The sequence below is a fragment of the Elephas maximus genome, chromosome 21 (genome assembly GCF_024166365.1).
Source record: "Elephas maximus indicus isolate mEleMax1 chromosome 21, mEleMax1 primary haplotype, whole genome shotgun sequence".
Taxonomy (NCBI): Eukaryota; Metazoa; Chordata; class Mammalia; order Proboscidea; family Elephantidae; genus Elephas; species Elephas maximus.
This window is the reverse complement of record NC_064839.1, coordinates 69,398,877-69,414,914: the sequence shown is the minus strand read 5'-3', so window position 1 is coordinate 69,414,914 and position 16,038 is coordinate 69,398,877. Positions and strand designations below refer to the sequence as shown.

Here is a 16,038-nt window from a genome sequence, read left to right as displayed (position 1 = left end):
CACGTATCTAACCTCCACTACGTCCTGGTAACTAGTCCACAATACAAAATTCTAAGTTGAGGGTTCCTGAGCTGTGAGTCTCTATTGACTGAGTTAAATGTCAAATACATTATAATTCATTATAGCGCCTGAGTTGGGAAGCATTTAACCAGCATTATAAAATCATACAAATGCAGTACCTGTATCCTTCTAAAATCAGGGAATTATCCCACTGAAGTAACTGTAGTCATCAAGACCCAAAATTACACTAGGGTTTTTCCCCCTAAGATGAAGTTTTCCAGTTTTCCTTCGGAGATTTACTAATCTCCATTTTTCCAAGGGTCTTCTTCATTCCTAGTAGCAAGTTACGTATCTAAGAGACATTGTCCTTTCAAGATTCCAGCTGACACTCAGGACACCATGCATCCTTTCGAAGTATTTAATGAGGGCCGTGCCACCATGCTACCTGCTTCCACAGGAGCACTGGGAGAATTCAGGCAGCCTTCTTGGGGCAAGCAAAGATGATTCCCGACTGAGAAGCAGATTAAAACACAGCAGGTCTCTCACACTTCTCCTTCACCACAACAGAATTAAAGCATGGTGGTTTTTGTTTTGTTTGTTTACTTATTTGGGTGCCAGACATCTATTACAAATATGTTTTCAAATGTACACATGCAATATCCTAAATAGGGACTCTGTGAATATCAGCACTGGCCCACAGGTTTAGAAAATTAAATAAGTACGTTGAATATATATCTAAATGGAAGGCACTGGAAATAAATCAGGAACCTGACTTCATAAGGCACTGTGCATTTTCTGATCATTTGTGTCACTGAGAAATGGTTCTCATGGAAAACTGTGACCAGTGGAACCAACGGTCGTAGTTAACAGATGAGAGCGGTGAGGACGGTGAGAAGCTGGAGACTTCGGTGCTCAACGCTCAGAACATTAATATTTCAATGTACCTTCAACGTACTGTTGTAAATCTGTTTTTTAAAAACATTATCAGGAAGATGTCCCACCTTGTAGCTGAAGTTAGATTCGATTCTCATCACTGCATATATGAGGCAATTTTAAATGAAGCCCACGCCAACCCAGGAAAACCTGCCCTCGTAGCACAGAAAGGAGTCTCGCGCAAGGAAACCAAATCTCTGATCTTGCCCCATGCCTGGTCAATCACCAAGGCTCTCACTCTCAGGGCTTATCCCTCTCACCCTTTCAGAGGGTATGACAGCCTCTTAAAGCAGTCTGAAAAAGAATAAGGCGTGTGAGACTAGGGAGAAGGGGGCACACAGGGATTACACAGAAAAAAAAAATATATCTGTTTTTAGAAATGAAACTTTATTTTCTCATTAGTACTGACTCATCACAAGAGCTGTGGGTATGACAGAGAACTGTGAAGCCTCAGTTATCTTTAATTAAGAAGAACTGGGAATATTCAGAAACTGTAACCCCTCTCTCTGTGTGTTTGAAAATCATGAGTGAGCTGCTAGCCTCATCATTCACGGGCAACATGCTGTGTATCCAAATGGCAGGCTTGGTTTTTCTAGCTACCTAGCAGTCAATAAAATACAAGACTGACGTTTTTAACCTTGAAGGAATTGTTCTTACATTTAGCGCCTACTGAAACTGACCCAACACTAACAAACGCCAAGCCTCATAATCAGAAAAAGAATCCCCTGCCCCAAGGGAGGGAAAAAATAGTGATTGTGGTTATTTTCATGAAGAATTAAAGGAATAGGAAAGGTATGTCAATTCATTGGAAAACAAAAATACTGGACATTATATATATACGTATTATATACATGGAAACCCTGGTGGCGCAGTGGTTAAGTGCTACGGCTGCTAACCAAAAGGCTGGCAGTTCAAATCTGCCAGGCGCTCCTTGGACACTCTAAGGGGCAGTTCTACCCTGTCCTATAGGGTCACTATGAGTCGGAATCGACTCGATGGCACTGGGTTTGGTTTTTGGTTTGGGTTGCTATTTAAGTTTCTGATTTTCTATAATATTAAAAAAGCACCTATTCCTTAATTGTCACGTAGAGCAACTTCCCTAGAGCTACTCATTCTGCATTTTACCAGTCCTCCTAAATCATAAATCACTACACAACACATGTTTGCTTTTAAACACAAGTACCTGTTATTTAAGCTAAAGAAGTAGATGCAAATCAGAACAAATGTTTCAAGCCTTTCACTTCATCTTCAGGAAGTGATTCTGGCCAACATGTAACAAAGATTTTCACATTTAATTCTCTAAGTGTTACTAGTTAATTGAAAGAAGGTGAAGGATGATAACTGCCTCTCATGAAACATGACTGTACCACTGTGAAGCCATTTATTAGACTCTCTGGCTGCGATTTTCTTCAATTTAGTCTCAGGTATATAGGCTGTTCCAACAAGGGTGGCAGGCATCCTTCCCAAGAAGCATGGCAAGTAAAATGAGGCCATGTTCATTAAAACTTTCCTTGGATTTTCAAGGAATACAACGGGAAAAGTAACCTTGGAATAGCTTTGTAGTACCCATGTATTTTGACTCATACTTTATATCATGTTAGCAGTTCTTTCCTCAAAGCCAAGAAAATAGCAGGACCTGGGGAAACGCGTGGTTAAGAGCTCAGCTGCTAACGAAAAGGTCAGCAGTTCGAATCCACTAGCCACTCCTTGGAAACCCTATGGGGCAGTTCTACTCTGTCCTGTAGAGTCGCTATGAATTGGAATCAACTCAATGGCAATTTTTTTTTTGCGGGGGGGGAGGAGGAACACAGCATTTTTGCTCTATTATGTTGGCAGGTCTGATGCTGCTCTTCAAAATTTTCAAAGTTAGCAACTGTGCCTCCATGTACTCCACAGTAACTTTAAAACAGACATGTTGTATGTGCCATGGTTTAGTCTCAGTGTTAGCTGCAAAAAAGAAACGTAAGAGCTGTCTGAATTTCAAAAAGAAAATGTATTTCTTTAAATTAGCAACCTATGTGGAAAGTATTCTCTTTCAGCACATTTTCAGAATCAACAATTTTAGAAAATTATTTGCTAAAAGTATTTCCCCTCTTTACTACCCACTGTGGTCTCCCTGCACGCAAGCAAATTTATTTGCATTGAACACCAGAACGGACACACTCTCCACCTCCATTCTTTCACCAACACTGAGCGTAGAAAGAATGTCCAGTGAGCACATGGCTCGGGGTGCAACAGTGAATGACACTGCTGGCCTGCATTTCCTCGTTCTCCCAGCTTTTGCTTAAATGTTAAAAATGTAATTATATATTTTCAGTGATGGAAATGTTCACTTTCCAATTCTGACAGTGATCTTGTAGTTAAAGAACTACTCTAGCGTAGTTGAAAAATCTGCATGTGCAAAGTAATAAGATTTTGGTCTTTTCCATTCTACTACTCTAAAGAGCATTTGCAGTCATTTATTCTGCACCATAATTGAGAGCTTATTTGCCAGAAATATAATGGATTTTTTTATTCATTTTAAATCACCCTGGCAAGAGTTAGCAGAATTATGAACAAGGGGGTTTTAAACACTTTAAAAGAAAAGATGTAAAAGCCTGCAAACAGGTCGTAAAGGTAATCCTTTCTAACTACACAGCACGCCTTGCTGTATTAGTGATTAAAAGACTAATTCTGTCAGATTAAAAAAAAACCCGATTAGTTAAGTTTTAAGAACATCATAATCAAGTTGTCCAATAAGAACTGCATGACAAAAGATCAAGCTGCCAGAAGAAAAACTGGAGGAAGAGGGGGTGGGCGATGTTAAGCCACCCCAAATGTACATAATTTAAACCTATACCTAAAAATAAAAAATTTATTTTATTTTATTTTTTTAGGTATAGATAATTTAAACCTATACCTAGAGCTAGCCAAATGTTTCAGAAAATGCCTAAGAAAAGTTTTAAAATGGCTATACAATGTTACCTTGTGGACCTCTGACTTCATAGGTACACAGGCTGCTGCTGATAAAGATCGCCAGCACAATACACTGCATGGAAAAATTTTCTAGGCAACACTAGCCATCACAAATACATATTTTTCACAGCAGCATTATACAATCAAACAAACAAAAATATCTTAATGGACTTAACCCCACTAGATCATTCTTGAGTCACTTCTGAAATGTTTATACAGCTGACTAAAAACGACAAACCTAAATAGAAACGGAATCTCCATATCACGTTCCTTTCTTCTGATTTCAAGTATCTGAACATTCTTATGCAGGTATCTTTGATACTTTGTGGCAAAATGACACTTGCATGGCTTGTTTATGCACACTGATAGCTTTGTGTGTGTGTGTGTGTGTGTGTGTGTTATTTTACAACAACACGTTGATAAAAACATATATGAAATGTTGGCTTCAAATTCAGCAGAATAAAAAATTTAAAGCACAAAAATAAATGCTGACTAGCAAGGAATTCTAGTGTATTTCAAACATCTCGACTTAGGCAGGGACTTAATTTTTGCTATGTATAATTAAACGTTATTGTGCTATTTTTTTTTCTATGTAAGTTTTCTAAAGAACTTATCAAAAAAGAAATTCTCATAGACTGTGAGATATTCAATATCACTTCTCAGCAAGTGTTAATTCTTAAAATTCTGTAAAATTGTTTGAAAGTGTCTCTTGCGCTACGTTAAGGTTCTGAGGCTACTGTTTCACTTCAAGAGCCAAAATCAATGGGTTAGTTTTAGACGGAGGATCCCAGGTGGAGAAACAGGTGGGCATTCGCCCCGCTTTCACAGCTACTTGTACACCTTGCTTGCGTTAAAGGCAGTATCTTACTGGTTTGGTTTTGGGTTTTTTTTTTTAGTGTGTTTTTATTAAAAGGAAGATCAGAAGTCAGAGGAGAACATGTATGGGAAGTTTAATAACCAGAAATAGTGACACGCCCAGCTTCTCATAAGAGTGACAAAAAATGTTTGGCAGTTTCTCAGTAAATGCCTATTTATTTAAAACATTCGTGCTCTTCAATTAATACCAACTCTGTCTTTTTTAAGGTATACACACTGGCAGCGAACACACAGTTTTCACAGCAAGCACCTCCATACTTAACAACTAAACCACATGTCTTAATTACCTAGTGTTGCTATAACAGAAATAAAATAAGTGGATGGCTTTAACAAACAAATTATTCTCTCGCAGTTTAGGAGGCTTGAAGTCCGAATTCAGGGTGCCAGCTCTAGGGGAAGGCTTTCTCTCTCTGTTGGCTGTGGGGGAAGGTCTTTGTCTCCTTTCAACATTGGTGGGCCCTGTGTTCCTTCGAGATTGCCATGTGTCTTGGCATCAATCTTCCCCTGTGTCTAGGAGGTTCTCAGCACAGGGTCTCCCTGCTCTTCTTCTTGGGTGGTAAGAGGTCCCTCTTCTCTGCTGGCTTCTCTCTCCTTTTATCTCTTGTAAGATAAAAGGTGTGACTTAAGCAAGGGTGGTGCATCCTACCCTAATCCTCATTAACATGACCTAATCCTGCCTCATTAACATAATGGAGAATTCACTCTCAAATGGAACCAATAACCACAGGCATAGAGACTAGGATTTACAACACACAATTACATTGGATCACAAAATAGAGGACAACCACACAATATGGGAGTCATGGCCTAGCCAAGCTGACACGAATTTTTGGGGGGCACAAAAAAATATTTTATAAATGGTAAGAAATATAAATGCTAAAATTACATTTAAGCCACATAATCATTAAGTACGTAGTTTACTGTTGAATAAAGCAGTATAACTCTTGATGTTCAAATGTATTCCTAAACGCAGGGAATCAATAAAAACTAAAGATGAAAAAATGATTAGGTCATTTATTCTATTCTCATACAGAACTGTTCCCAGTAGTATATGATTTAATTTTAATTCATCCAGTTTAAAATATCCTTGGTAATAACAAGTTCCAATTCCTTTCTTTGCCTGGAAGCCTATGAGCAGACTAGTTGGTATTGATATAATATTGCAGTTAATTGTACCTTCTAGATTTGGGAAACCAGACAGCTCTGCAGCAATTCTATAACCTAATCAGATAACGCAAAGTTAATTTTTTCCTCAAGTTTCAATGTACCAGTTCTTATGTTCAGTGATTTGAATCAGGTCTCCCTCTTGGCATCTTTAAATGCTTCTCAGGAGCAAGACTTAAAAATGCCACTGGAGGCTGGGGGGTGGGGGGGGGGCATCCAGAAGGAAATTTATAATGGAACTGAAATGAGAACATATCTCATTTTGAAACATTTGGGATTCTTAGCAAATGAAGCAACTGTAAGTTCTTCCCTCTCCAGAAGGACTTCAGCCCTGGATAACTGCAGTTCAAGCTGTCTCAGTTGCTTTTGGGATCACACAGCTGGACTGGAATAAAATGATGGTTAACCTCATTTTTTAAAACTAAGATTACTGAAATGCTGAGCATACAGTTTCGTTATTTTTTTTCCTTGAAATGCCCACCAGCCAAAGTAATGTATTAAACGCTAAAAACTAAAAATTGCTTAACATTCTAGGATAAAATTTATTTGGTAACTTTAGATACTAAACTGTTTTCCTAGTCACGGGTTTACAGGCTTTTTCAGACTAAAAGAGTACGTAAAATATCAAAACTATGATTATGGTTTAGCTTTAAAATATATATACATACATACATACACACACACAGGTGTCTCTATACACACACACACACACACAGTGGTGCTTAATCAAAAGTGGGTTAAGTTCTTCTTTGAAAATTATGATTCTCGAACAAAACCTTTCCTCTTCTCTCTGTACTTTTTCCACTAGTGAAGATGACAGTTCACAATCTGAACTCCTCTATCATCTGAGCCACTTTTCCTGGGCCATCGCATTTACTGAGATGCCGATGAAGATGCTAGCGGCGGCCCTCTCTGGACAGGTGGTACCACCGCTTAGCGGAGCAGGTAGCTAGTGCTCCAGTCACATCCTGTACCCTTAATTCACATCAGTTCTTCCCCAAATGCTGCAGCATGTGCGATTGTTGATGACCCTGCCCTCAGAGAAATTATTTTTTCTCATGCTTTCTACAGGGCTACATTCTCCAAAATTATTTTGCCCGTTTGTGTCTTCTTTCGTTTTCCCCACTCCCAGCATCTAAGAGAAGGCATTCTCCCAGTTTTGCCCCCTCTGTTCACACACCCTCCTCTTCAGTACACCAGTTGCTCCCTGAGCTTCAGCCCTCGTGTTCCAGCCAAGGATTTCCATCCTGTGGGTCTAGTTCTGATTTCTCTTCCGAGTTCTGTCCACCTGTTAGACGCCTTCACCTGACTGTCCTGTGGTCCATAAAATACTAAACGCCCAAACCAAATTTTCTTTGTTTTTTTGTCCCCCCCGCCCCAATCTACAATTCCTCTAGACCCCCACCAAAACCAACCCACCGCCGTCCAGGTGGATTCTGACTCATAGGACCCCATGGAGTTCCCAAGCCTGTAAATCTCTACAGAGGCAGACGGCCACATCTTCCTCCCGCAGAGCCGCTGGTGGCTTGGAACTGCCGACCTTTTGTTTAGTGGTTTTGATCGTTTTAACCACTGAGCCACCAGGGCTCCTTTCCTCTAGACCAGTGTTTCTCAAAGTGTGGTCCCAGATCCACGGAGCAGCATCACCTGGAAACTTGCTTGAAATGCAAATTCTCCGTCCTACCCCAGACCTAGTGAATCAGAAGCTCTGGATGTGAAGCCAGCAAACCGTGCTTTAACAGACCCTCCAGAAGATTCTGAGGCCTGCTGACGTTTGAGAACCACTGCTTTAGACAGTTCTATCCTTCTGAAACCACCAGCATCCTTCCTACCCATTCCATCAGGTATGATTCCTCCTCCCTCCTGCTACCCTGGGTAGTTCTACTTCCTTACGTAAAAGCTCTTATATTTCTCCCTTCAACCCTTCTCCTAGTTTAAGCCTCATTATCTCCTACAGAGACAATTCTCTCCTCACTGAAATCTAGCCAACATTCTGTTTCCTGATTATTCCTTACAGTCCGGCTCTGATCCTTCATATCACTCAAAGTCATTTGTGGTTCAGATTCAATTTATCTTTCTAGGGTCCTCTCTACTTTCTTCCACAACCACCCCCCCCACCGCCCCCGCCCCCAATTCAATCTTCCAGCCACATCATCTCCAGGGCTTGCCAGTCTTTCAGGCTTTTCCAAACACTGTTCCTCTGCTTGACAAGGTCCAAATGAAAACAAGCACTCATCCCTCCAACATGCCCATTTCTAAGACAGCCTCTCTGACAGCACCCCTGTAGACTCGACGCCCCTTTCTTTGTGATCCCACAGGGCGCAGTGGACTTAGCTCATACAGCTCCTTTTCCACCATGCTGCAATTGTCTGTGTGTGCATCTGGCCCACAAACCTGTGGCAAAAGGCTGTCTTACTCGTTTTGTTTACCTAAGACAATACACAGGAAGTGATGTGTCCACATAATTTATCGTCCAAATAGGGACATTTTTGAGAGGAAAAGGAGCACTATTAATAACTGCTATGGAATAAAGAATGCAAACTGAAACAATCATCATAACTGACCTCAGGAAAGTCCCGCATGATCTGAGCCCTGACTACGTCTGCGAGCTCATCAAGCACTGCACCCCCTCCAAACTCACTATGCTCCGGCCATACCGACATGTCTTATTTCGCCAACATTCCAGCCTCAACCTCAGGAGCTCTGCGCTTCCTGTTCCCTCTGCTGCTCTTCCCTCAGATTTGTATGACAGGCTCACACTCATTCTTCAGTTATCAGCTCCGGCCATCACCTCCCCTGACATTCCCCAAGTGCCCCTGCTCTCACCTACCGCCCCCCCCCGACCTTGCGCTAGAACCAAAACTAAACCCAAACCCGTTGCCATAGATTCCAACTCATAGTGGCCCTATAGGACAGAGCAGAACTGCCCCAGTGGGTTTCCAAGGCTGTAATCTTTATGGAAGCAGACTGCTACATCTTTCTCCTGCTGAACAGCTGGTGAGTTCAAACCACTGACCTTTTGGTTAGCAGCCGACAGCTTAACCACTGCGCCACCAGGGCTCCTGTACCTTGTCCTAGTCCCTCTCATTATCCTGCATTGTCTTCATAGCATTTAACTCTATCTGAAACTATCTGTTGTCTATATAGCCCCTGTTAAAGTAGCTCCACGTGAGCCTGTCTGTCTTGTTAACAGCTATGTAGAAGCAGACTGCAGCTCTGAAGTCAGAAGGCCTGAGATTGCATCCTGGTTCTACCACTTGCTAAATGAATGACCTCGGGCGAAGAGGTCACCTCTCTGTGCTGCAGTGGTCTCATCTATAAAATGAGTATTAGATCATACTTGCGTTAGAGAGTTGCTGCTAGAATTAATGAACATAATACATATAGAATGCTTCCATTGCACAAAATTGGGATTCAACGTCACCTATTATTGTTATTATTTACCACTATATAGTATCTCTAATGCTTATAGCAATGGATGGCACTTAGAAGACACTCTGTGAATATTTGAAACATATGTTAAGTGAATTAAGAGTTGACAAGTAAATGAATATCACTCCTCCCTCAACTCCACATCAAGAACCTCTAAAAAGCTTTTCCTCCTGCTCAGTTAATAAAACCCCAACCCAGTTCCTTAGCCTGCCATTTAATCCCCTTCAATCTGTCATCCAGATTTACTTTCCAATTAAATTCCACAACTTTTCACCAGGAAAACCCTACTTCTTTCTGGTCCCACCATATTTCTTTGGTCTAGAATGTTCTTCCCTGCATCTCTACCTATCCAAATCCCGCTGACACTCCAGGTTTAGCCAAAAGCCATGCTCTTCTCTCTTCCCTCAGAAATTCACTTCCTACAGCTCTGGAAGAACCTCCTCTTAGGACCGTTCTATGTTTACACAGCTCATCTTAGAGGGAGGATCAGAATCTGTGTCCTTGTCATCTCTGCATCTCCAGAGCCCAGCCCGCTGCCTTGCAGACAGAAAGCACTTAGTACATTATTCTGAGTGAATGGATGGATGGCTGGGGGCTGCAGGTGTTGTACAAAGGTCTGTCTCTATACACCAAGAGCAAACTGCTATTGTTAGGGACAGCACTTACTGTGTAGTTATTAGGTCAAGACCTGAAGAACATTTTTATTATGTGAAAACTTATGACCTCAAGAGCATGATATTTTGCTATTTTGTGCATGAGAGCTTAGGGGAACATGGAGGTGCCAGAGGTAGTGGAACTGAAGCTGAAATCTAAATACATTCTAGAGCTGCTTAGGTAAGACAGATGGTTCCTAAGAAATAAAGGAAACCCAGTAACTGCCTTCTGGAGTGCAGAGAAGGAGAAGAATAAACCATTCAACCTGAGGGCTGTTTGGTAATATGTATTAATGTGAAGTATACGGTCCCATCTTCAGGAATTACCCTAACGAGAAAACCGGCCATGTGCACAAAGATGTATTCTAAAGAATATTCATAGTAGTTTAGAATTTTTCACTGCTGAAAATAAGGCTATCTAAATGTCCACAGACAGCCGACTGGTGAAATAAAGTATGGCATCTCCACACAAGGGAGTGCTCTGCAGTCATTAACCAGCATGTCTGGTATAACCATAACATGCACACATACATAGCTGCAGAGATGTCTATTCAGATGTGCACCGAAACGTTGGCAACATTCATTTTTTGCTCACTGAATTTGTTTCCTCCTCTCTATTAATAATTGTGTGCTCCCCAGATGGCTACTATAAACCTTCTCCACCTACTAATTTGGCTATGAGCGATGCAGGTGCTGTGAGAGCCCTCATATTACTTCCTTGTATCACTACTGCATTAAGGAAGAGGGAACCTAGACCATATTAAGGTTGCATCTTTTTCTTCAACAAGGATGTGAGCCCTCGAGAACAGAGACTTTCACTGAGGTTTTCTCTGATGGGGCCTGACTACAGGGGACTGTAAGAGGGCTGATGGCTGACCTTCCACAGAAACCAGATACAATTCTTAGGAAATCACCAAACAATTCCAACATGCCCAGGCCTCTGTGGGAGGGGCAGAAATGAAATGTACCACACTTCATTTTTTTTTTTATATACAGTATGTGCCTTCTGTAAGCTCAGTGCCTTGAGGGAGAGGGGAGATGCTCAGTGACCAGGACACGCGAATTCTGCCTCCAAAGGGCTCATATACTAGTCAGCGGTTCACAGCTGCCTTTGGTTTATGAGCACCTTTAAGAAACACGAAAGCTTCTGATTACTCCACCCAGAAAAATGCACATGCTTGGAAAACTATGCATTAATTTCAGGAAGTCTATAAATCCCAGATTTCTTAGACTTGGTCATGAGGGAATTTTTTTATTGTTGGTAGGGGGAGGGATAGGCAGAGGAGGGAACAGCAAAATAAAACCAAAACCAATCCCAGGGCCTAAGGTCTGGGGAACTGAGAGAACGGTGACCGCTGGAGATACTACACTTCTGCTACCAAGGAAGAAGCTCTATTCATCACAGTATAAAGGGAGCTTCCATTTGAAATAAAGCTGCATGGTCAAGAGCAGAAGTTTTCAGGTTACAAGCAATCATCCCTGAGATAAAATGGTGTGGGAAGGCTGAACTTGACTGCTATAGAATAAGCAATTCATAGTCCCTCGTGTTCATTTAAGTGATATTTCTTTCAAAACTGTCTTATGTTGGTTTGTGACATACAACTGCTCTGCCCAGGGATGTCCTGAACCTAAGCGGCACTGCGGGCTTGACTAAAGCAGCATTTGCATGTGCACTGAATCAAGTTTAGAGGAGCTTCTCACCACTATTGAATTAGAATAACAACCCCTGAAGCTAAAGATCTGTCAACATTTCCATTACAAGCCTTTATTTTTAGAGGCTTATGATTCAACCTTAAACACTTAAAAAAAAAAAAAACACTTACTCAGGGCTAAAACCTGGGGTAAGCGGTGTCAATCTGGGAAATACTTAAGGGAACTTTCTGCACTTTGCAAGCGCCAAACAGATGGTCTTAGGGAATAAAAACTAACCTTAAAATAATCTAGAGGACAAAGACTAAAAAAATAAGCCTCCTCATAACCATAAAGTACAACATAAGGGTGTAGTATAAATTTTGTCTTCAGGACTTTCAATGTTAACAAATAATCTATCATCCTAGGCCTCCTCGACACCTTCTCCTTCACCCCCACATGCAATCACTAAACTGATGCCTTTGCATCTTTAATAGCTCTTGAATTGGTTTTTCCCCATCTCTGTTGTCATCCCTTAGAGACATCCAAGTAATATCCTGTCTCAGCCAAATTACTATAATAACCTCTGATAGGACAAGTATTATCTGCTCTTGTTCTAGACCAATTTGTACTTTCAGTACCCAGAGTGATCCTTTCAAAACACATGTCTCTAATCTACTTAAAATCCTTCAACAGCTTCCCGTTGCTCTTACAACCGAATTCTTAGCATGGTCTTCAATAACCATACTTTCTTTTCTGCTTCATCTCCACCTTTCCCCTCATTCTCCACGCTCTAACTACCTTAGTCTTCTTCCAGTACTCAGTTCACCAAGCTACGTCCTGCCTCAAGGCCTTTGCACATGCTGCGCCCTCTCAGAAACGCTTCCGTCCAGATCAACAACTCCTTTTCTTCAAGTTTTTATATTTCAACTCAAAAGTCATTTCCTCAGGTAAGACTTTTATCGCCCAGCTCCTCCGTTTCCCTGCTCCCCATGATTTTCTTTCATAGCATGTACCAAGATTTTTATTTATGTATTTGTGGAGTCTTGATTAATGTTTATCTTTCTGACTAAACTGCAAGATCCATGAGGCTAGAAGCAAGGAGTATATCTCCTCAGCAACTAGCGCTATGACTGGTACATGGTAAATAAAAAAAAATTTTTTTTTTTTTTTTTGCTCAACAATGTTTGCCAAATAAATCAATGAAAAAAAGAAAAGCACATGACTAAGAGTATAGGTGGAACAATAAGGTCACTTTTCACATTATTTACCTTAGAGAAAGGGCAAGGGGCCTAGAGGCTGGAGACAAAAATGTATTTCTCTTAAGTTGATCTTGAGTAATGTACCTCATAACAATGCTCTCCAAGGCTGGTCAGGTATAAAGCTAGGAAATACTGTAGGTATGAATGGACCAAGTTGCAACAAACGTTAAGTGTCCAGAATACAGACAGTACAAGACAATAAATGGCACAGGATAGAGCCAGGAGCAGAAGCTTGCTGAAGGCTTTTAGCCTCTAGAACTGTAAGAAATTAAGTTTCTGTTGTTTAAAGCCACCTGCTTTGTGGTATTTCGTTACAACAGCCCTAGGAAACTAAGACAAAAGGGATTTAAAGATGTCCATGTGTGGATCAGCATTAAAGAAGCAGGTTTCTCACAGCAGTGGAAGTACCTGCAGTCATAATCAGAATATAACCACCGCGAGGGGAAAGGGAAACTCCGGGGTCAGAATCAGGGTAACCTGGTCAGAACTTTCCCCAAAGGAGGTGTTCTCCAGGTGCTACACCGCAGACAGTCTGGTTCATTTTCGTTAAAAAGCAGCAACAGTCCTTTATTTACGCTCGTAGGGTTGTTCTTGCTTAATGCTGCATCTTAAACCGCTTGGATTACTATTTGCCTGGAAAGTTAATAAAAGTTTGACTCGCCTATTTCATAGACATTCCTTTTAATGTTAACTATGTTTGAACGTTTTAAAAAGCTAGCTGCTGTCTTTAATGACAGAAATTACACTGGATCGAATGACAAATTTTACTGAGTAAGACTGACCCAAACTCAAGGTAACATCATCTATAGATAGTACTTACTACATATCAAGGGTAATAAAACATTTCAGACGAGTTGGGCATTGATACCAACATGCTACCACTTCCTCACTGAAGGACACTCTGAACTTAGGAGAGTTTTGTCAGTTTTCCCTCCATTTCTCTCCCAGAAAATGAAGTTGACATTTCTGGCTGTATGTAAAGGACATTTTGATAACTTAGAACAAACATCCTCAAATAACTGCAACATAAAATTATCCTTTGTCCATAAATCATTCTGAAAGCAAGAATCATAAACAGATCACCACCACTCCAGAAAGCTCAGAAGCTTAAAACCACAAACTTTGAAAGGGAAAATTTGGTGCGTTTTACCTAATATGATGACTTAATGTCCCATTCACCCCAAATATTATACAGGAATTCCACTGCAGTGAAGATTTCAAATACTAAAACTCATAGTCTAAGCTCAGGATGTAGGCAAGAAGTGATAATGGGATCTCCTCACGGGATCCTGATTCTCGAAAGGACGCCACAAGCGTTCTCACCCAACTTCCTGATGCTAACTTTGCGAATGGAAAGTTAAAAAAGGAGAGTACACAGATGCAATGCAGATATTTGCAGAAGGCACTTTAGCACAGAGCGCGGCTCCTCCACACAGCCTGTTGGTGGCCCTGAATTACTCACGCCCTCTCTTTCCCCTGGGTACCCAGCCTCGCGGGTGGGCAAAGGGGTGCGCTGTGCTTCATCTGGGGGAGCGAGTGGGACTGGGGGCAAGGCCGGTCCGGGGCGGCTGGGTGGCGGAGGTCGCGCCGCCAACCTGCCGGGGCGGGGAAGCCGCAGTGCCTCGGCCCCTGGCCGGCGCGGAGGGCGGTAACTAAGGTTCAGAGGCGCCTGACTAAACCCTCCAAAGCAGAAGTGTCAAAGCTAACAGTCGCGCCTTGGGCGGCAGACAAATGTGTCCCGGCGGAGCCGCAGGGAGCTCCGCGCCGTGGCGCCTCGGCGCCGAGCGAGCAGGCAGCCAGCGCGGGGCAGCCGGGCGCCGGCGCAAGTTAGTTTTCCAGCCCAAGCGGCCCTGCCGCAGCCGGGGAGAGATACTGGCTCCACGACCCCCGGCAGCTCCGGCCCGGACCTAGGGCCCCCGGGAGCAACGGCTCCCCGGGCCAGGGAGGCGGCGGAGGGACGCACGCAGGGCCGTGCACCCCCCCGCCCGCCAGCCGCCCCTCCCCTCGTGCGGGAAGCCTGAGGAGGGCCGTCAGGGCGAGGCCGCAGCGCCTCAGCCCACCCGGGCCCCGGCCCCCGGCCCCCGGCCCCCGGAGCTGCGGGATAGGCGGCGCTCTCCGTCAGAGCCGGAGGCGGGGCGCCATCGCCCTCCCACCCCCGGCCGGCCGGCGGGCGGGCGGGGCTGGGGGAGCCTCGGGCTCAGCACCCCGGGGGAGCGGGGACGGGAGGGAAGGCGGGACCGAGGGGCCTGGTTCCCCGGCCGGCGGCTCCGAGTCTCCCTCAGGCCTGCACGCGCCGCAGGCCGCAGCCTGGACCGACTCCGCGTCCCCCGGCCGCGGCCGAGGCGGTCCCGGCGCGAAGGAGGCGGGCGCTAAGCGGCCGCGGCCCCCCGGACCCACTCCGCCCGGGAGTCCGGGCAGGAAGCGCGGCTGTCGGCGGCGGAGCCCGGGGCGGGGAAGCGCGGGAGGAAGGGGCGGCGAGGGGGCGGGCCGGCGGTGGCGAGGAGGGACCGGGCGCGCTGGGCTCGGCGCCCCGCTCTGCCCGCGCTGCGCCAGCACCACCTGCGGAGCTGCGGGGCCGACGCCGCGCCGCGACCCCGCCGCCCCCCGCTCCCGACACGCGCGCGCGAACAAAACAAGTTGCAGGTCGCCGCCGCTCGAGGGGGCCGGGCGGGTCACTCACCCTCATCCTGCTCAGCGGGCTCGGGTCGTCCGGCCGCGGGGAGAGGGAGGACCACAGGACCACTAGCCCCAGGAAGCTTGCCACCACCAGCAGACTGCGTAAGATGAACCCAATCTTCAGCCTCATCTTCCTCCGGCGGCGAGAGACACACGCCCCGGCGCAGCCGCCGCCACAGCGCTCCCCTCCTTCCTCCCCCCTCCTCCGGCTCTCCTCCTCCTCCTCCTTCCCCACCCCTGCCGCTCCGGCTGCCGCCCTCTCCGCCGCCTGCCCTCTCCAGCTCCAGATCCGGAACTCCCCTCGGCTGTACCTTCCCCCGGCTCGTCCCTCCGCCCCCGCCCTGCGGCCCGCCGGCTGGGACCGCGCTGCGCCGGCGGCCCCCTCCCCTCCGCGGCCTCCGCAGAGCGCCGACCGAGCCGGGCGCCTGGTCCTGCGAGCCGCCCTTCTCTCCTGTCTG

At 44.7% G+C, this 16,038-nt stretch overlaps 1 protein-coding gene across 2 annotated transcripts in view; it reads right to left on the bottom strand.

Annotated features, from left to right (window-relative positions):
- The window catches only part of GALNT7 (polypeptide N-acetylgalactosaminyltransferase 7), a 140,780-nt gene extending 125,002 nt beyond the window's left edge, over positions 1 to 15,778 (bottom strand). For both annotated transcript variants that reach the window (XM_049863576.1, XM_049863575.1), the window contains exon 1: positions 15,585 to 15,778. In XM_049863576.1, coding sequence (XP_049719533.1) covers positions 15,585 to 15,710 — 126 coding nt within the window. In that variant the 5' untranslated portion in view covers positions 15,711 to 15,778. The remainder of the gene's footprint in view (positions 1 to 15,584) is intronic.
- Positions 15,779 to 16,038: the final 260 nt, after the last annotated feature.